This window comes from Rutidosis leptorrhynchoides, chromosome 2 (genome assembly GCF_046630445.1).
Source record: "Rutidosis leptorrhynchoides isolate AG116_Rl617_1_P2 chromosome 2, CSIRO_AGI_Rlap_v1, whole genome shotgun sequence".
NCBI lineage: Eukaryota > Viridiplantae > Streptophyta > Magnoliopsida > Asterales > Asteraceae > Rutidosis > Rutidosis leptorrhynchoides.
In genome coordinates, this window is record NC_092334.1 from 699,823,834 (window position 1) to 699,845,831 (window position 21,998).

General features: G+C 35.4%; 2 protein-coding genes across 2 annotated transcripts; both read left to right on the forward strand.

The window, feature by feature from the left end:
- Positions 1–285: 285 nt before the first annotated feature.
- LOC139894674 (ABC transporter C family member 13-like) lies at positions 286–11,600 on the forward strand. The gene is given in 34 exon segments (XM_071878078.1): positions 286–437; positions 549–680; positions 849–949; positions 1,092–1,155; positions 1,259–1,510; positions 1,814–1,883; positions 2,198–2,258; positions 2,559–2,646; positions 2,918–3,036; positions 3,166–3,263; positions 3,541–3,607; positions 3,756–3,873; positions 4,022–4,138; positions 4,214–4,294; positions 5,346–5,570; positions 5,694–5,795; positions 5,885–5,952; positions 6,282–6,413; positions 6,519–6,666; positions 6,965–7,248; positions 7,510–7,660; positions 7,741–7,916; positions 8,235–8,346; positions 8,447–8,500; positions 8,648–8,770; positions 8,969–8,986; positions 8,988–9,068; positions 9,203–9,295; positions 9,393–9,503; positions 9,614–9,775; positions 9,976–10,163; positions 10,527–10,716; positions 10,949–11,116; positions 11,333–11,600. Coding segments are annotated over 34 exon segments (4,149 nt in total). The 5' UTR covers positions 286–323; the 3' UTR covers positions 11,414–11,600.
- A 7,451-nt stretch (positions 11,601–19,051) lies between these two features.
- Positions 19,052–21,560, forward strand: LOC139894675 (CBL-interacting serine/threonine-protein kinase 25-like). Its single transcript, XM_071878079.1, has 2 exons — positions 19,052–20,013; positions 20,873–21,560. The coding sequence occupies exons 1-2, from the start codon at positions 19,143–19,145 to the stop codon at positions 21,376–21,378; spliced, it is 1,377 nt and encodes a 458-aa protein (XP_071734180.1). The 5' UTR covers positions 19,052–19,142; the 3' UTR covers positions 21,379–21,560.
- The last annotated feature ends 438 nt before the right edge of the window (positions 21,561–21,998 follow it).

A 21,998-nucleotide genomic window follows, 5' to 3' on the forward strand; every position in this document is an offset into this window, starting at 1 on the left:
GGATAACAATTTCTTTTTTCTCCTTAAGAAAAATCCTTATTTTATGTGGTACATAGTATCTTTCTAATCTAATATGGTGCATAACATCAAGAGGAACCTGATTTACATCATAAAATCCGATCCGCTTATGCACTTTAAGTTGCCAATATGATGCATTCATGCCATTTCTCGACTGGCATCTACAGTTGGATTTCAAATGCACGTAGTATTTATAGCCGTGATCATGTGATTTTGATTTTTTTTTTTTTTTTTTTTTCTTCACAATGTGTATTCCATTGCAGATACTTCATTATGAAAGGATCTTTTTGCTTGTTTTACCTAGCATGGGGGCATGCATAGCATGTTTTGACATAATTATACTATTACGTAACACAAAAAGGGGCCATTCGGCTTTATATCACGAGTGGCTCCTGAGAGGCTCTCAATTCCTAGTCTGGGTAAGGCTGTAATGATTTTATTTTATTTTATTTTTTATTTTATTGAAACTAATCTATGATTGGCTACACAGGGAATTTTTATGCTATCAACTTTTTTGATGTATACTACAGGCTACCATGCTTCTATTCTCAAAGTTCGATTGCTGGTTACTTGTCCTATCTAATCGTGTCTTGTGCTTTTGGTGGATTATGAAACCATTCTTAGCGATCCCAATTTTACAAGCAACGTTTTCTTCTTTAAAGGTAATTTTATCTTCATATATAAACGGTACATTTTTCATGGTTACGGGTTCAAGTTTCAACTGTCACAAAGGCGGTGTATCAGATGTCAGAATTATTGCCTTGAAAAGAAAAAAAAAAAAAAGAGAATATCTTAATGAAAAAAGGTAGTTAAGTTAATTTGTTTTGCAGGTTTTTAGTTGCATCAATGAGAGCATAATAGTTCTGGTGGACGTTATATTTGGTACTTTGGTTAATGTCATCAGAATGAAGCAAGCATCTCGCATTAACAGGTTAATCATGCCATTAGTTTTGCCATTGTACACATTTATATTGCAAATGATATCATTTCTAAAGCTGAAATTTAGTCTTTTACTATTTATGCTAGTCATAATCTCGTTTGGACTTGATTTCTGACAACTGATAATCCTGTAGTTCAATGGAAGAATCACTGATTTCATGTGAAATGGGTATTGACGATCGTGTCCAGTTAAACCCTGTATGTATTATTCTCTCATTAACTTAGTACATAACTAACCATCGATTACTTTGAAATAAGCTAAGTGATGTGTCCGACTGTCTTCTTTATTTGTTTAATAAAGGGAGCTCTTGTGAGATTTTTGAATGTCATGACGTTTAGCTCTATCAATTCGGTAATGGAACACGGTGCAAAGAAACAACTTGACTTTGATGATTTTCTTCACCTACCGAATGACATGGATCCTTTGTTCTGTCATGATTCGTTGCTGAACTGTTGGGAAGATCAAAGAAGACATGATCACTCTCATCCTTCTTTGTTTTGGACAATCTGCCATGCGTATGGATGTCCTTATATGTGTTTAGGCCTGTTAAAGGTACTACTGAACATTATACTTAAGGAACTCAAGTTATAACTATTTTGAGCATGCCACCCATGTATAAGTACATCAATACATCAATAAGCACATCAATACATCATCAGGGGTATTTTGGCCCTTTTACAACTTCGGGGTCAAAATAGTAATAAAAAAGTGTCACCTTTTGGACTGGAAACAGCCAAAATGAAATGCTGGTAGCCTGTTTGAAATCAATGCCTAGTTATCCGGAGTAAAAAAAAAAAAACAGTCAGCCTTGTATGTTATTTATCATTTATGTCTCATACTACAAACATTTTACAGGTACTAAATGATTGTCTTGGTTTTGCTGGACCCTTGCTTCTTAACATGCTAATCAAGTATCTTCAAGAAGGTTAATGTTTCTATATACGTTTTTCTGATTATTTTGGCTTACGGAAGGATAATGTCTACTGTACATACCATTAGACATATCCCGGTCTGTATAATGTCTTTTCTTGCCATCATTATTTATCAGTTTAGACCTGTTGGCCCGTCTCTTTTACTACGCACATTAGATGTTAGAATCGGTGGGTCGATAACTGTTAATCCTTCATGCATAAATAAGTGATATTGGTACATGTCCTGTTTGTAATGTGACATACTGTGTTAGCTATGTAATTAATGTTGAATGTGAACTTAAAACCATTAATTTTCTTCTGAAAACAGGATCCGGAAATTTTGATGGTTATTTTCTTGCCATTTCCATCGGCCTGACTTCCATTTTGAAGTAAGTCTATATACTCTAGGTGTTGTAACTTTTGCATGAATAACTATAACTATACTTATGATAACATTATATATGTATAATTTTGCTTGAGTAAGCTGTGTTTCATTTCAAACATATGACGTTAGATTGCTTCCAAATTCCCCAAATTATTTCAGATACTCACGAATGGGAACTCATGTGTTATTATTTATTTTTTCATGTACTTTATTTTCTTTATTAGCATATTAATTATTTCAGATGATAAGGTATTGTAAATAAACTTCTCATTATTGTAATCTTAGTTAGTTTCTGATTGCGCAGATCTTTTCTTGATACACAATATACATTTCGGCTGTCCAAATTGAAGTTAAAGCTACGTTCTGGTCTTGTGACTATTATATTTTGGAAGGTAATCCTTTCTTGTCTTTTTTTGGTCATCTGGTCTTATGTCTGTTATTTAAGATGGTAATAATGAAAAACAAAATGAAAGCTAACAAAGTATATGAATTTGAACCTTATCATGATCTGGCCTTTTGTGTATATGGCTAACTAAACGAAAAGCAACCAACTTTACTTTAAATTATGTTTTTAACAACTAACTTATTTTAGGATAGAAAAACCATCAAGGCATCTATTCTATCTGGACGTTTGTATTTAATACGAGTCTTTACATTTCCCAGTGTCTCCACGTTAGCTTAGCAGAAAGATCGAAGTTTTCAGAGGGCGAAATTCAAACATTTATGTCTGTGGATGCGGATCGAACCGTCAATATGTGCAATAGTTTACATGACATGTGGAGGTTTTGCTCCGTTCTTTCGTTCTTTAGAATTAAGGACATTATATGTATGATCGCGTACTAATTTACTGAGTTCAGTAGCTTGTATTGATTGGGTCGTCTAAAACTTTGTTTAGTTGTTGGACCTTTCAGTTTGCCGTTACAAATTGGAATTGCACTGTATTTGCTATATACACAAGTTCAGTTTGCTTTTGTTGCTGGAATCACAATAACTGTTTTATTGATACCAGGTAGAGTGTACTCACACTTGTTTCGTTATATAATATAGTAAGTATAAGCGAAGGTAGCAAAATAGACAGGTTGGGTAACATCGCATGACAGTAGTTTTTGTACGGGTTGAAATGGGCCAAGTCAAGTTGACCCGAAATCATCAAAAATATTTATAAATACTATGTGTTAAGTATGATGACAAAATATAGATTATTTATTCTGTTTCATACTATTGTGATGCATAATATCTTTGTAACCCAATATTAATCCTGATAACATCTAACTAATGTTTTACAGTAAATAAATGGATAGCTGAATTGATTGCCAGTGCAACTAAAATCATGATGGAGCAAAAGGATGAAAGGTGTGTGCTCATTTTCCAAACTAGTCATAGTTTCTATCGAAACAGTTAACTCATATTTTTCCAAATATTAATCATCTTTGTAAAAAATGTACTTGGAACTTTCAGTGATAAGATTCATATGTGAAATTATCATGTACCACTTTCACAGGGTTAGAAGGACTGGTGAACTATTAACGTATATTCGCACTTTGAAAATGTACGGTTGGGAGCTTCTTTTTAGTGATTGGTTGATGAAGACAAGATCCTTGGAGGTCAAATATCTATCAGTAAGAAAAAATCTCTACGAACTCCTTTTGTCTGTTAGTGGTGGGGATTCCATATTCTTGACCCGTTACATAACCCGCCCATATTGCCACCTCTAATGTCTGACATCCAAATGCAATTAATTTTTTTCTGTTTGATTTCTTTTTATAGACAAGGAAGTACTTAGATGCGTGGTGCGTATTCTTTTGGGCAACAACACCAACTCTTTTTTCTTTGTTCACATTTGGTCTCTACGTAATGATGGGAAATCAACTAGATGCCGCAACGGTATAAAAAGCATTTATCTTGTAAATGAACTTCCTTGTAGTTTTCATATTAACTTTATGTTCCTCTATTTTGCAGGTTTTTACCTGTCCTGCTCTATTTAACAATCTGATTTCTCCATTAAATTCATTCCCATGGGTCATTAACGGGTTGATTGACGTGAGTAGTATATATATGCCCACTTGTTAGTGGTATTGGTAGGCCTATGTTGATGTGGTAGAAGTATAGGTAAACTTGTTAGTGGTATTGGTAGGCCTATGTTGATGGACAAAGTTACTTCAGAGAGATGTTTAAGTAAAAGTGGAAGACTAGGTTTTGCTAGAGTTTTGACTGAAGTCAATGCAGCTGATGACCTTCCTAGCGTTGTCGAATTTTCCTATCCTGCGATTGGTTCTTTTCCAGCCAAAGTGGGTAAACTTGAGGTGACTTATCAATGGAAACCGCCTTTATGCACTCATTGCAAAGTGTTTGGGCACTCTTTCAATACTTGTAAAATTAGGCCTAAAACAGAAGATGAAGTTTCAGCACAAGTGTTAAAAGACGCTTTGAAAAACAACAATGATGGTGAAACAGTTGATTTAATTAACCAGTGTGTCGAGGACGGCTCTAAAGATGTTAGTAAGAAAGGAAGGGTATTTCATAAGTTGAATTTTGATAATAATAAAAGTCAATGGCAGTCAACAGAAGCAAAAGGTATCAAGCAAAATGGAGTTAAGAATAATCATGGTATTAAAGATAATATTGTTGTGGAGGAAACAAATTGGAATGTGGAGTCCCAGAAAAATCGAAATCAGAATGTTTTAAGGAAAAGAGATAAAGGGAAGGACATCGATGGTGAAGGTAATAATAAGACATATTCCAAAGATAGAATTGAAACAAACAATCCTTTTTATGTACTAGTAGATGATGAGGGTAATGGTGATTGATGTTAAGTTTGGTAATACTGCTCCGAAATCAGGGTATTCTACATCTTGTTAGTCTCTTACTTTATATCTAGTATAGGTCCTCGAGTTTCGCTCATATTAGTGTTACTCATGTTGTAATCCTCGTTGTATCATTTCCTTATCAATAAAATTATATTGCTTTTCAAAAAAAAAAAAAAAAAAAATATATGCCCACTTGTCCGTACTCATCGTTAAGATAGTTCTTTCTGATTAACCAGAACCTTCTTTTTTTTTTTTTTTTTTTAATTTTGACATTTTTTTCACAGGCAATCATATCTACCAGGCAGCTAAGCAAGTTCCTTTCGTGCGTTGAGCATGAACGTTTTAACGAACCGACAACAAGTTACAGTTCATCATCTAAAGAAATGGATATTGTAATCAAAGATGCCTGTTTTGCATGGGCAAACATTGATCAGGAAGTGAAGGAGCCGATTCTTAATCGGGTCAATCTTGCCATTCCAAAGGGTTCTTTGGTTGCAGTTATTGGAGAGGTACAATTTGGGTGACTTTTAGCCCTTTTGTCCATTTGACCAGTTACATTTTTGCTTCATCTATTGATTTGACACGTATTTGAGATAAACAATTCAAATCGACCTATTCACACGTGTTTGCAGGTTGGTTCGGGCAAATCATCCTTGTTAAACTCTATCCTGGGAGAAATGAAGTTTATTAAGGGATATGTATACTCAAGTGGGTCCGTCGCCTATGTCCCACAGGTTATTTTTTTTTTTATCAAATATTTAAATAATGTACTTCGTTTGAATCGTTTTTTTAGAGTTTAAATTTGTGTTTATTTGGAGCTTAGATTCCCTGGATTCTCTCTGGGACCATTCGTGATAATGTTGTATTTGGACAGAACTATGATCCAATTAGGTACTGATCTTTTCTTAATGTGATTTTTTTTTTTTTTTTTTTTTTTTAATACTATTGCTTATTGCTAATATTTATGAGATAGTCTGTTTCTTCAACTGCTCAAGTATATTTTTATCATTTATAAAGTACAATTAGGCCAGTGTCTAGTTTCAATTTAATAAACAGGAGAGAGAAAAATAAGCGATATATAGAGGTGGGAAAATGGGTTCGAAACATGCTAAAGTGGTTACATAACCCAAATTGACACGTTCGTAAGTAGATGATCAAAATTGTCCACCTACATAGAAAACAAGCATAATATACCCAGTTGGATGTATTTTCTTGTACAGATATTCTGCTGTTTTAAAGGCGTGTGCCATTGACACAGATGTTTCACTTATGGTTGGCGGTGATATGTCATATATCGGAGAAAAAGGATTAAACTTGTCCGGTGGACAAAAGGCTCGTCTAGCACTTTCCAGGTGTCAATACCTAGTCGATTCTCATTGCAAATAGCATTTTATAATATTATGTATATGGTTACCTATTCTATATTGAAAATGAATATACAATTCTGATATGAACAGGGCTGTATATCATGGATCAGACTTAGTCATGCTGGATGATGTCCTTAGTGCAGTTGACGCTCAAGTGGCTTCTTGGATTTTATCTAATGTCATCCTTAGTCCTTTTATGCATCACAAAACATGCATTCTTTGCACTCATAATATTCAGGTATTACTAGATGTCCTATATAGAGGTGGATTTTCGACCCATTTACTTATGAACGGGTGATCCAGGGTATGTTTTATCTCTAACGGGTCATACATGTACGAAAATTAGCTTACATGGAAACGGGTCAAATAGGTGAAAGTCGCCCACTGTGCATTTTGAATGCGAAGAACCTCATAACATCTGACACATTACTGAGCAAAGTATTTTGGGTCAACCTGAACACCTGTTTTGACTACTTACCCAACCCGTTCAGCCCGTCCATTTTCCATATCTACTGACAATCTTTTATGTTTTACAGGCGATATTTGCTGCAGATATAGTTGTTGTAATGGACAAAGGGCTAGTGAAATGGGTCGGGAGTCCAGCCGACTGTTCCAGTTCTTCATATGCTTCATTTTTGAAATCAGAAGAACTTAGTGTGTCTTACCAGACTGAAACACGAATAGAAACTAGAGATAATTGTATGGGGGTAACCGAGAGTTTAGTGGCAGAGAGTGAATGTATCGATATTATGAATGCTGATGACAACATTATCAGGATTGAAGAAAGGAAAGAAGGCAGAGTTGAAACAACTGTGTACAAGTGAGTCTGTGTTCCAGTAATGAAGTCTTATAGTGTGGGTCCCAATTATTTGGTTTGAGCCTAGTTATGTTGATCTAAGTCACACTCTGTCAAGGATTTTAAGATTTTTAAGTGTATCAAGTAAAAAACTAATAAGTTAAATATATTTGAACATACAGATTAATAATTTACCTGTTAGAGATAATAAAACATAAACGGAATTTACATTTTCACAAGCAAATGTCTCTAAATTTACTGCATCTATTTTCTCATATTGTGCAGGAATTATGCTGCGTTCTCTGGTTGGTACATTACAGCAATTACATGTTTATCAGCAGTTTTGATGCAAGCCACTCGAAATGGAAATGATCTGTGGCTGTCTTTTTGGGTTGATACAGCAGCATACGAAAACCATCCAACATCATTTTATCTGGTAATAAATGTCGATAATAAGATTTCATTCTCAAATTAACTTACTATAAGATTTACCCGTAGAACTTTTTAACATGGCAGGTTATACTATGTATATTTTGTTTGGCAAACTCATTTCTTACTCTAGTTAGGGCGTTCTCTTTCGCATACGGCGGCTTACGTGCGGCAATTCAGGTGCACAATAATCTATTGAAAAAGCTTGTTGATGCACCCATTGCCTTCTATGATCAGACTCCAAGTGGAAGAATACTTAACAGGTATCATAAGTTGTGGAGGTGGAAAGATAATGGGTCAAAGTGGGTGGGTCATTTGTTTGTATCAGTAGAAATGAAATGGGCCAAGTCTAATTGACCCAGCTGACCTGCTGTCCAATAAATGAAACAGGTCATTTATTCTGTTTCCTTGTTGCTGCATTAATGTTTATTTTACCAATTTGCCCCGTTAGAAATAAAAGATGACCTGAGTTAATGTTATCATAAGTAAATGGGTCAAAATTGCTAGCTCTATTAAAATCCTTTAAATCAGATCGCTCTCACTGTTTTTTTAATGAGTGTACATATTGATGATGTTTGTAGGTTGTCGTCAGATCTTTACACAATTGATGATTCTCTGCCGTTTATTCTCAATATCCTGCTTGCCAATTTTGTGGGCCTCTTAGGAATTGCTATTATATTGTCATTTGTGCAGGTAATTAACTGTAATAATAAATGATCATTACATATACTTTGTAGTTTTAATTGTTGGATTGTTATCAACTTTGGTCAATGCTTTATTTGTTTATGGATAGGTCATGTTCTTACTTCTTATACTCCCATTTTGGTATATCTACAGCAAAGTGCAGGTATGAGTTACATGATAGACAGTTTTGTGAGTAATAATAATATGGAAATATAAGTATTTTAAATCTCAAAATTGTTAAAAATGGAGTAAATAAGTGATTTATATTACAGTAGATAATAATTGATTTTGTAACTATTGCATTGCTCAGTTCTACTACAGGTCAACATCACGTGAATTGCGAAGGCTGGACAGCGTATCACGATCACCCATATATGCATCATTCTCAGAGATACTTGATGGGTCATCAACTATAAGGGCATTTAAATCCGAGGTGAATGTTTAAGTAAAAATTGAGATAGAAATGTTTAAGCATGTTCTTTACATTTAAATGTAAGCATATTCTATAAAAATATTAGTTCTTAATAAACTCATATAGTCAAACCTAAACGAGTTTAGCTTCTTTACATAATGACATGTCATTCTTACCTTAAAATCATGGAACTAAATAATGCTCTTAATCTGTACACAGGACTATTTTTTTCACGATATTCACTGAGCACGTAAAGATGTATCAGAAAACATCATATGCAGAAATAATAGCAAGCCTATGGCTATCTTTACGACTACAGGTATTCCTTTTAATCTAGTAGCTAATAATATATGCTGGAAGCTAATTTGATCAAGTGGATTCGGATGTAAAAATATATATTTACTGTGATATTTAGCACATTAAAAAAAATAAGTATTTGGTGTATGTCCTTAGTTTTTAGCAGCTTTTGTTGTGTCGTATATTGCGGTGATGGCGGTTCTAGGATCTCATGGATACCTTCCAGTCAATCTAGGCACCCCAGGGCTCGTAAGTCCTCAATTCCCTGTGTACATGCATTATTTAAATAATATGATTATAATATTTTAAGGCTTTGTTTTAAAATATCAAAAAACTTTGTAAACAGGTTGGTTTAGCTCTTTCTTATGCAACTCCAGTTGTATCGTTGTTGGGGAGCTTTTTGACAAGCTTCACTGAGACCGAGAAAGAATTGGTCTCGGTCGAAAGGGTTCTTCAGGTCTGAATGTGAAATTTATGACTCTTTAGTTTAGTTCTATTTTCCAAATTGCTTATGTTAGTAAATTATCACAATTAGAAAATGAAATTTAATATTTATATTCATTATAGTACATGGACATCCCTCAAGAAGACCTTCAAGGGCATAAGATTTTGAATGCAGATTGGCCATTTCAAGGGACGGTCGAATTTCAAAATGTAACACTTAGATATATGCCGTCTTTGCCTCCTGCATTACGCGATCTTAGTTTCAAGGTTACTGGAGGAACACAGGTTTGTAAATCTACATTGGAAATTGACATTGTATATATGCACTCATGTGTTCCTGTATGACTAATTTTGTATCTTTTTTGTGCTTAATGGTCATAACTAGAGTATGTTGAATTGTCGATCGACGGGTCAATAATTGACGCATCAGTGAACATTTGGGTTGAAATTGCCACCTTGAATCTTGAGCTTGTTTTCTTTATCAGGTAGGAGTTGTCGGAAGGACAGGCGCAGGGAAATCTAGTATCTTGAATGCTTTGTTCCGTCTCAACCCGATATGTGCTGGACAAATCATAGTTGATGGGATAAACATATCAGACATTTCGTTAAGAGATCTTCGGTCACGATTTGCCGTTGTTCCACAGTCTCCGTTCCTCTTTAAAGGATCTTTGAGGTAAAACTGGACACAACTAATTTTGTGATACGGTAACCAACTTTTTTCTTATTTTAGTAACCATCCTTATTCCATATAGACATGTTGATGTTCCAAAATTTTTGAAACAATCCCCTCATTCATTCATTTAAGATAATCCGTACATGTTACTTTTATATAAATGATACTGTTTCATATCACATTTCAGTAACTTTGACCATGGTGACAATTTTTTGAAACATTTTGGAAACAAACAAAGTTGGTTACTTGAAATCGAAATTGGACAAGGTAGATTAGGTTTTATAAGCATATTAAATGGAATTGAAGGAACATATGTTGCGGCCGCAAATAATAAATAATTCGATATTTGATACAATTATTCAGGGACAATTTAGACCCTTACAATCTAAGCGATGATTTCAAAATTTGGAAAGCTCTCGAGAAATGTCATATTGAGGATGAGGTCCAAGCCGCAGGGGGACTAGATATGCAAATTAAAGAGTCGGGAACTTCATTTTCGGTTGGGCAACGACAACTTCTTTGCCTTGCACGCGCCTTTTTAAAGTCCACTAAGGTTGGAACTTTTATAAAAGTAATATAAATACAAAACTTTAAATTTACCAATAAATCCATTTGCAGAAATCTACTTAAAAAGTTATTTACGTTAAAACTACATTTTTCCGACTTTTTTCTATTAGTTTATTTTTATTATCATATATACGTTGAGTTGATTGTTGATGGGTTTAAATTGCTATTTCTAAACCTTTTCGTGTTCCGGTAAGTCTTAGTAGTCTTAAATTATGTAGGTGCTATGTTTGGATGAATGTACAGCAAATATAGACACTCTAACTGCTTCAAAACTAAAAGAGGCCATATCTAGTGAATGCAGAGGGTTAACGGTTATCACAATCGCTCATCGCATCTCCACAATTCTACATATGGACGATGTACTGGTTCTTGATCACGGAGTGTTGGTAAGTTCATGAAATAACCTTTTTTTTTCTTTTCGTAAATCTGTATCAATTATACCATAACTTCCTGTTAATGTTGGAACATACTGAGCAAACCTGCCAAAATCGTCAGTAGATAAGGAATTAAAACAAATTTGGTAAAATGGATAATGTTTTAGTCCAGAATTTGTGAGGTTATTATATATGATTTTGACATATAACTAAAAGATGGTGTTGCAGGTGGAACAGGGGAACCCTCAGATTTTAGTTCAAGATGAGTCTTCTAGATTTTCAAGCTTTGTTAAGGCATCATCAATGTAATAATGATCACCAATCAAGATTGTTCTCTATATATATGTGTTGTACTCTTCTTGCACATTACCATGTATTAGAAGTTAGAACAACAACAAAAAGTAGGTTTCTTTACAGAATTTGGAACAAATGTTGTAGCAATTATGGTTTCTTTGTCAGTTAATAAACTAGATGTAACTTAAAGCACTTTATTTTCTCCATCGAATTTGATAAATCCACCCTAACAGTTCATTAAGTAGTTGTACTGTACAAGTAATTATCATACAATGACGGTTGAAATATAATGATATATCCTTATGTGTTTTCCTCAACTTGATTGATGAACTAATTAGCTAACTGTTGTTTTTATGTCATGTCTTATCAAACATGTGAAGTTCAATGTTATGTTCAAGGAGCTTCTTACGTCAATCTCTATCACTTTTTCTAAAGATGCAATCGATGTATTTATTTCGCTTCTAGATTGAGCAATCAAATAAGCACTTCAATAAACAAATTTGACGTATTGTCAATAATTATATATGCCAAATTGTTCCGAATCATGGTCTATATGTTTCTTGTATCTGTAGCATATCCGACATATAAATAGTCATGGAAGTTGTGAAAGAAACCGTCTTTTGAATAGTTCGTTAACCAGAAAGTTTCGGACCTTTTCGGTCTGTGTGTGAATATCACACGTTGTACATGTTAGTTTTGTTAACAGTCTATGTTTTAATATGTTGACTTGTTGACATTATATTAGAGATAATGCAACATAAATTTCACTGTTACATTGATGTGCATGCACTCATATATATATAGGAAACATATGTGAATGATTGAAGTTTATAAATGATAATGAAAATGAAAGATGTAATTATTATAGGATAATGAAAATGAGTGTGAGTTTGGATAGGTGGTATCGTGTCCATCTTTCATGATTAAGGAACATATATTTAGTGTCTAATTTCTTATCATTTGCTCGAGTTATTGACAAGTACTTACATAAAAGATACTTATGACTATAGCTATGGTTTATAATTATGAATTATATTTTAAACTAAAACACATATATTTTTAGTTGTAGGATATATTAAAAAATCAACAATGCGTTAGAAAATTACCAATATTACAGGGATATCAATGAATTTTGTAACCACAAACACAAATCAATCATAGAGCTTTTAAATCTACTAACCAATTACTTACACGAGCTGACTATATAATCTATAATACTATCTATCTATAACGTGACCCTTAACTCCTTAAGGCCTTAAGTAGTAACATTAACTAGTTTTATGTTCATTGGGCCAAGGCCCAATTTTATGCTATGTTGCTGTTTACTTTTTATTAACCAAAAGCATCAAACGACACTTGCCACAAAAATATAAAAAGTTAAACGACAAACCCAGTATTCTCTATTATTACAACTAGAAAAAAATTGATCCGCGCGTTGCGACGGAACATTATAACGTCTTTTATAAAACTAATGTTGAGTGAGAACAGAGAAAAAAATTACAAACAAAAAGTAAAAAAAGGGGCTAGAAGAACTCGAACCCATGTCGTTTTTATTATGAACTCATGAACTTATCACAATATCACTTGCTCTAACCATCCACTCGTTATATTAAGTTTTTTTTTTTTTTTTCCTGTGATAACGGAGAAACCTAACTCGCGACGGGAAAAAGAGATGTGATGAAAAGTCAGAAACATGAGTAGTGTGAATATACTGAAACATCAGTAGTGTTTTACTTATTTTGAAAATAATCAAATGTACCCTTAATTTAGTGATTATCTATTGCGATATGTGATTATTGTATTACATATCTTGGTTAATTATGTGAATATACTGAAACATGAGTAGTGTTTTACTTTTATATTTTTGTAAAACATATTTTTGTAACCACCGCTAGGATACCTTCCGCGAGAGTTGTTGCCACGATTTTGATCACGCGAACGATCATCATCGTCTTTCCTCTCGTTGCGTGAACTAGTTGTTGGAATATCATTATCTTCGCCACTCCGCATATAGTCATGGCATTCATTAAGCGCTTCAGCATAAGTTGTTGGGACCATATGGCGCAGACGTCTTACCAGTGTTGGATGACGTTCTGAGTTTATACCATGTATGAGTCCGGAAATCTGTTGCTCTGGCTTGAGATCTGGTATGCGCAGACATTCATTAGTATATCTTGTAAGAAATTCACCCAAAGATTCCTTGGTTTTCTGCACAATATCATGACATTCGATATGAGTACGTTTGCGTGGCCTCTGATTCTGATATTGCAGCAAGAACTTCGTCCGCAGATCCATGAACCCGGATATGCTACCTGATGGGAGCTTATTAAACCACTTGCGAGCAATGCCCTGCAGCGTCGTGGGAAATATCTGACATGCGACCGGATCCACCCAGCCTTGGGTGCGCATTGCGCCCTCGAAACGCTGCAGGAAGTCATCCGGATCAGTCAAACCATTATAAGTACCCAGTGTATGGGGTATCTTTGGCGCTGATGGAAACGGATATGCAGTTATATGCGGAGGAAACTTATCAAAAGTAGTTGTTAGCTCGAAAGGTGGTTTAACAGGGTCACCTTTGAGCCCTGCGAAGAAACGCCTCATCATATCCTGAACAAAATCAGGTTGTGTAAATAGGTGGACCATGTCAGGAGGCGCCGCCTGCATAAATTGGCTTGCGAGATTCGCCTGCCCCTCAATATTTTGCCAAGGCTGCCCTGGCGTCTGCGGATACAACCAAGGCTGATGCATTGGAAAAGAAGGCAGGCCTGCAAGCGCAGAGTATACGGGTAGCTGAAAAGGTGCCGAAACTTGTGGCGCAGATGCCTGCGAGACCTGAGGATATGTCGCTATAAGCCCAACCGTATGCGCAGTGCTTTGCTGTTCTGCGGTTATCGGCGTCCAATGAGAATTGGCATCCAGAATGACACCGAACCCCCAACTATTAAGTAATGCCTGCGCATCCGCATGAGTCAAAAACTGCGAAATTGGACGCGGTAGTTGCCAAGGTTGCAACGGTGTAAACGATGAATTCTGCTGAACACTCTGCATCTGCGGAGGGATTGAAACCGTGGTACTATAAATAGGCACCTGGCCGCAGCATACCACGTTCGGGCCTACTGATTCACCGCTTGTGCCCACCAAGATGACCCTTGGATCTACTGCGGAAAAATCCAACCGCGTGGTGGTGATTGACGAGTTTGCCCTTGGCGGTGTAATCCCATCTGGATATATCGGCTTATACCTCTGAAAAGGCTCGCCGGATACAGGAGGAGGATATGGCGCGTATCTCGCCCCCTTAACCATAGCTTGCGTCTGCTGATTACCAGACGGCGTGTTTTGGTTATCTGTTTGAGTACGTTCCGATGATTCCCCGGAAGTCATGATACTGTTAAAGAAAAAATTTCAGAAAAATTTGTAAATAATAAGCCTTATAATTCAAAACATTAAAAGAGAACAAATAAACATGTCTTAAATTGGTTCGACTCTCAATGAAAACACCACTTGATCATGCATATATTTTCCATAAGGTCAATATGCCTGTTCAACGCATAACGGGAGGGGTTTAAGGATCTTAGAACGAGGCTCTCCGGTCCGGCTACCGTGAATAACCCTGGCCGATATGATGATGTCGGCGGGGTGGCCAAGTGATTAAGTCCACCTTCGATAACGATCGTCGATCAGAAGGCCCCAAGTAAGGTCGTAGGTGCTAATTAACGAGAAACTAACCTGTTGACCTTGAGAAGATGCTAGACGATGCTGGTTACGTAAGACGTGTATTAGATGATGGTTACGTAATGTGATTGTGTGTTTAGAACGACAATGAGGGTTTGTATATATAGGCAAACCCTAATTCTAGAATCATCGAAGATAATGATAATCTCGTCCATAACTAACTCCCCCGAATCTCGGATATAATTATGGAAAAGATATTGACTTGATGACCAAGTAACTGCCGCACCGGGAACAAAGGCATTCGATACATAACCACATGACGCATACCGCATACAAGGTATACGCATTCGCATGCTATCAAGGGCCCGCATACGGATTGAATGCGCATGCGGGTTGCGGTATCATTAATTTTGAAAAACAATAAAAATTTCGAGAAGGCATTTTAGTATCCTTTTCTACAAAAGAAGAGGAGAGAGAAAAACTTGTGACGCTTATGTGATATAATATTACTCATTCATTTTTATATGTGAAAAAATTGAATTATTTTATAGTTAATTAAATTAGCTTTTATATATTTTACACTTTTTAAAAAATGATTTTTTAATGGCACATTTGAATAACTACCATTTAAAAGTCGATATAAACTCGTTTAATATAATAATTTGATTTGATGTACATTAACAACGTCCCTAAAAGTCATGCTTAAAAATATCCTAACAATTTTTGCACCGCAACATAGCCTCTCGCTACCATCTACACACTTGCACCGCAACTTTCTTTTTTCATCAATTTTTGCAGCTGATTGACATCAAAACAAAGGTATATTCTAACTTTTGGTTTCGTTCTCCCTTCAAAATTCTTTCTTTCTATTTGCCGTTTTGTAGATCACTTGTGCAGTTCCTCTCCTTTCCTCTGGCCACCGGCATCTATCCGGTGGTCTTGTTAACCCCTGTCTCGCCGATTTTATGTTTTCTTCTGTCTTGATCCGACAAACGGCGTGATGGGTGGCAAGAACAAGAAGAGAATTCCGGCGACGCCGGGTAGGGTTTTGCGCAATCGGAAAATTAGGGAAGCTCTTGATGAGCTTTCGAAGGAAAGGGATCCGAAGGTAGGTGAATCTAAGGAGGGAGAGGGGTCAGACTCCTGGTCCAGAGATTCTGTTCATGAGGAGGTAGGTGAGTCACAGGAGGATATCAATGAAACACATGGGGTCGATTATGTTCATGAGGTCAAGGACACTAATGATCGTATGCAAGATAAGGAGGACCAGAATAGTGTCCACGCTGCAACCGATTCATCGGAAGGGGAGACGGAGCTTAAGCTTGATGATGAAGTAAATGATGTCACTCCCGTACAGGAAGGGACAAAGAACCTGCAAAAGGGTGATGTTCACGTGGATTGTGATGAGCGAGGGGTTCCAGCAGTTACTACAAATGTTCCTCCATCACATTTAGACATGGCTAATGGGAATGATGATACTAAGGTGGATGAGCAAGGGGTACCATCTGTGACAACAAATGTTCCTTCATCATACTTAGACATGGCTTATGGGGAAGAGGCAAAACGAAAAGTAAATTTTCGTTACATAGAACCTGTAGCAAGTGATGGTGATGTCGATGTGATACTACCATTGTCTTCGATCCAAGAGGCTGTTAAAAGGTATGAGAATACTCTATATGGTTACTTTTTGGGTAAACGAGTTGCTTTTCCTGTTGTCCAAAATTATGTGTTAAATGCTTGGAAGAAATTTAGAATCGAACGCATTATGATGAATTCTAAGGGATTCTATTTTTTCAAGTTTATGACAAAAAAAGGGATGATGGATGTGCTAGAAAGTGGTCCATGGACCATTAGAAATATTCCCATAATTCTTAACAAGTGGACTCCTGATGTCTCATTAACGAAAGAGGAATTGAATAAGGTCCCGATTTGGGTCAAGCTTTATGATGTGCCTTTAACAGGGTTCATAGAAGATGGATTGAGTAGGATTGCTTCAACGATAGGACGTCCTATGATGTTGGATAGTTACACGTGCACTATGTGTTCTGAGGCGTGGGGACGTCCTAATTATGCTAGAGCTCTTATTGAGGTGTCTGCAAATTCGGCTTTGAAAGAAAATATTAAGGTTGCTACACCTGATGAGAATGGTCTTGTGAAGACATGTGATATGGTCAAGGTGGAATATGAATGGAGGCCACCACGCTGTGATGGCTGTAAGTTGTTTGGGCATATTGACACGCAATGTCCGAAGAATGTTGTTACCAAGGAACCAGAAACTATTGATGTTCTGGAAGATGGGTTCCAGCAAGTCTATAAACGTAAGAAAAAAAGGGCAAATGCGGGTAATAACAAGGATAAAGGCGAAGGGTTTGCGATGGCCAAACAGAAACCAAAGTTGGTTTACAGGCCGGTTTTAAAACCGGTTTTGAAACAACAAACTAATAAGGCAGACCCAAGTGGTACAAAGAAAGATGATGCTATTGATGGCAAGCAAGTGAAGGTTCAGAATTCATTTGGGGCGTTTAATAATAACATAGTGGATGAGCTGAGCGATATAGAAACTGACGAAGAGGAAACGGCCACGTTTATGGCTGAGAAAAATACATCTAAGCCTACGGCCCCGATGAAATCGGGTTGGTTGTAGTTGGAAGTCTTCAGTGGTCCATGTCTCGTTCTAGGTGTGTCGTAGGTTTTTTTTTTGTTTTGCTAGTCCTGTTGTGTAGGTTCTAGCTTGGTTTGTGGTTGTTTGAGGGGCCGCAAGGCGCGCTTGTGGTCGTTGTTCTTATTTGTATTTGTATTTGTTATTTTTTGAAATAATATTTACCGGGTAAAACCCATTACCCAAAAAAAAAAAAAAATATATCCTAACAAAAATAGGAATTTTCTTTTTCTGAATATAAACTCAGATTTGGATACTTTTTTTATTTATTAATTACTTAGAGAAGCTTTTAGAAAAAGTTAAATGAGTTTTTTATAACTAAGTCTAAATGCGACCCAAGTGTTTTATCAACTACGCATTGAGATTTCAAACGTCTTTTGTGTGGATTCTTCTTTCGTTAAAGAAGCCAAGCCAAATTAAATTGGTCGAATTAAGAAAAAAAGAATCATTTAGTAAAAACATGTTCTTGTTGACGAAATGACCAAACTGTCACTATTGCAACCATTATAACGATAGCAAAGTTTTGTATGTGTTAAGAATGTTTGATGTGTAAAAACAGCCACGTCCAATGTCAAAAGATTGTTGTAGGTGGTTCTAGTTCACCCAAAGAATATAATGATAAAAATAAACTATTAATAAATAAATAAAGGGAAATTTATTCTCATCTCAATTAATGAATCCAAAATTCATTTTATTTGGTTTAGAAGTGTTAAAGGATTTTTATAGGAGCTTTATCCACTAGTAAAAATATGTATAAAATGATCGGATAGTAACTTCAAATTCAATTTTTTATATATAAACAAACAATGAATCATGTTTTGTTAAGGAGGTGATGATGTGTAGGCTGCTTTTTTTTGTCATCATTACTAAAACAATTATTTGGATTAATTGATCTTTATCTTCTAATAAATAATAACTAACACAGTTACTATAACCATTTTCATCAAGTAACTTATAAATTATCTTTAGTAAAAGTAAAATGAATTAAAAATATTGGTGAGGTATGACAAAAAGAACTCCTATTATGAAACCCTTCGATAAAAAAATTATGAAATTGTATTCGAGTTAATTAAGCAAAAATATAATCCCACAAATATTCTTAAATTGTTGTCACTTGAGATATGATACGTTACAACTGCTCATTGGTACCATGTCGATAATGCTTACCAAACTCCTAATTTTAGATATTTATAAACAATAACAATTCATTATTATCCAATCATCTCTTGACAAACCCCACCATAGAGTGAACCCCACCACTCTGAAATTTATAAAAAGAAACTTTCCTCTTTCATTTAGCTTAACGATGCTTCTTATATTATTGTTGTTGTTATCGCTATTTAACATTGACACTACCACAACACACATCGCAAAATAAACCTTCAATAGTCCATTTACTTAAGCATACATAAAATGGTTGATTCATTAGATGATTATCGATTTGGTGCAGGAAATCGCCACATAATCTTCGAAAAGTACGAGATGGGAAGATTGTTAGGACAAGGAACATTCGCCAAAGTATACTACGCGAGGGACTTGGTCTCGAGTGAGAGTGTTGCGGTTAAAGTCGTCAAAATCGAAAACGTTCGAAAACAAGGTTTAATGGAGCAAATCACACGCGAAATAGCGGTCATGCGCCTCGTTCGCCACCCAAATATTGTTCAAATAAAAGAGGTGATGGCTACCAAGACAAAGATATTCATAGTAATGGAATACGTCAAAGGGGGCGAATTATTTGCAAAAGTTATTAAAGGACGACTAAAAGAAGATTTAGCTAGAAAATATTTTAAGCAATTAATCAGCGCTATTGATTATTGTCATAGTCGCGATGTTTGTCATCGCGACTTAAAGCCAGAAAATCTCTTACTGGATGAAAACGAAGATTTGAAAGTCTCCGATTTCGGGTTATCTGCATTGCCTGAGCAATTAATGAATGACGGAATGCTACATACGCAGTGTGGTACGCCTGCATATGTAGCACCCGAAGTTCTTAGAAAAAAAGGTTATGATGGTCCTAAAGCGGACATTTGGTCGTGTGGGGTTATTTTGTATGTTCTTCTCGCTGGTTGTCTTCCTTTTAGGGAAGATAATGTTATGCATATGTATAAAAAGATTTTTAAAGCCGAGTACGAGTTTCCACCGTGGTTTTCACCTGATGCAAGACGGTTGATTATGAAGTTACTAGTTGTTGACCCGGCTAAAAGGATCACAATTTCACAGATTACGAGGACTTCATGGTTCTTGAGAGGACTTCAAGCTAGTGATGGAGCTAAGGATATCACAGGTTTATAATCCTTGAATGCTTGAAAAAATGCTTAGATTTTTATGATTAATTGCATATTAATCCTCATTACCCTGTTAGTTTAGTGATATTTAGTACGAGTGATTTATTCATCTTTTGTTTTAAATAGTCAGTACTCCCTCCGTCTCAAATCTATTGTTCCCAGACAAAAAACACATAAGTTTAAAAAAAAAGTACCTGACACATATACTTTTCTGTCCACTTTTCAGTTTTACCTCTTACTTTTTACTTATCTTTTTGTCTTACATGTATAAAGTAGGGGCACAAAAGATATTTATCACGTTATTCTTATTCATTTATGGAAGTGAACAATTAATTTGAGATATTAAAAAAAATAATGGACAATAGATGTGGGACGGAGGGAGTATTTAAAATACTACTCCTAATTAAGTAGTTGTAATTAAGTAGTTGTACAGTAAAATTTTTAATACAATTTGATGTATCTAATTTTAACTTCTTTTTTATTTTTGTCAAAAATAGTGCGAACTCATATAGAAACGTGAATGTTTTAAAAAAAAAAACATTCTTAACCGAAAGATACAACACGGAAAAGCGTAGAGGCTTGAACCTAGAAAACGATAAAACCTAACAGAAACTATCGGCGAGCCTCAAACTATAAACGAAGAAACCTAATGCGTAACTAGTAGGTTGTTAAAAAAAACTTGAATGTTTAATATTAAGATGATTATAAATTTTTTGGTAACCAACTCTTAATTTCAGTTTTTCAATATACTCCATATCTAACATTGACATGTGTCAATAGTGACAAAATTACTTATCCTTACTTTAATTATATTCACAATTTAATGCGATGATCAACAATTATTATTCATCTTTTTAGGTTTTACGACTCCACGTGTCAAAACTCCAATAATGAATGAAGAATCAAGAGATGAAGATAAAATAAGTGAATTAGAAAACTCAATCAGAAGATCAAAGTCATCACCAGCATTCTACAATGCATTCGAGTTCATCTCCTCAATGTCCTCTGGTTTCGATCTTTCCGGCATGTTCGAGACCAACAAAAAACGGGGAACCTTATTTACATCAAAATTTGGTGCATCAGCCATCATGAATAAGCTCGAATCAGTAGCTAAGAAGTTCAGTTTCAATGTTTCATATTCAAGTAAAAACGAGTACAAGTTGAAGATGCAAGGGGTATCAGAGGGACGAAAAGGGAAATTATCGGTGATAGCTGAAGTGTTTGAGGTGGCACCTGAGGTTGCGGTTGTCGAATTTTCAAAGGCTGCCGGAGACACACTCGAATATAAAAAATTTGAGGAGGATGTTAGACCCGGGCTACACGATATTGTTTGGAGTTGGCAAGGGGAAAATAGCAGCGGTTAGGAAACATATTTAGTGGGATAAAATAGTTGTAGTACGATACACATATAATCGATAATTATACGTGCGAAGTCAGGATTTTAAGTTAATTTTAAGAGTACATGCACATCATAACAATAGCCTAATAGGTTTTATGTAAATTAATTAGTGGACTAAATAAAATTTTTGAACATTGACTTGCTAAAATACAGAAGTACATAACAGTTTGTCCAGTCATGAATAAGCCGGTTAAATCTTTCTTTATGTGATTGTTATTGTTGCATTTTGTTTCTTGTGATTTAGGTTGTCGATCTAGCTTTGATGATGATGTAGTAGTTTGGATCATTTTATGTTTTGTTCTCGATAACGTTAGGCTCGGTTCGAGTTAGCTAGTATTTAGGTTGGTTAAGTTGGTTTACTTTTTCCGAGCCCATCCGTTCTGGTTTGTGTTGCGTATAATGATTTGAGGGCATTTCATCTATTTAATTAATGTTCCTTTATTTTAATGGTAATTGTTATTGTTATTATTATGTTATTTTAGCTGGTGGTGGGGGGGGGGAGAGGAGCACCCCTAGCCATCATATCAACTCCGTCACTTTAATAGAGAACTATATACAATGTTTTAATTTAACGGACACATGGTT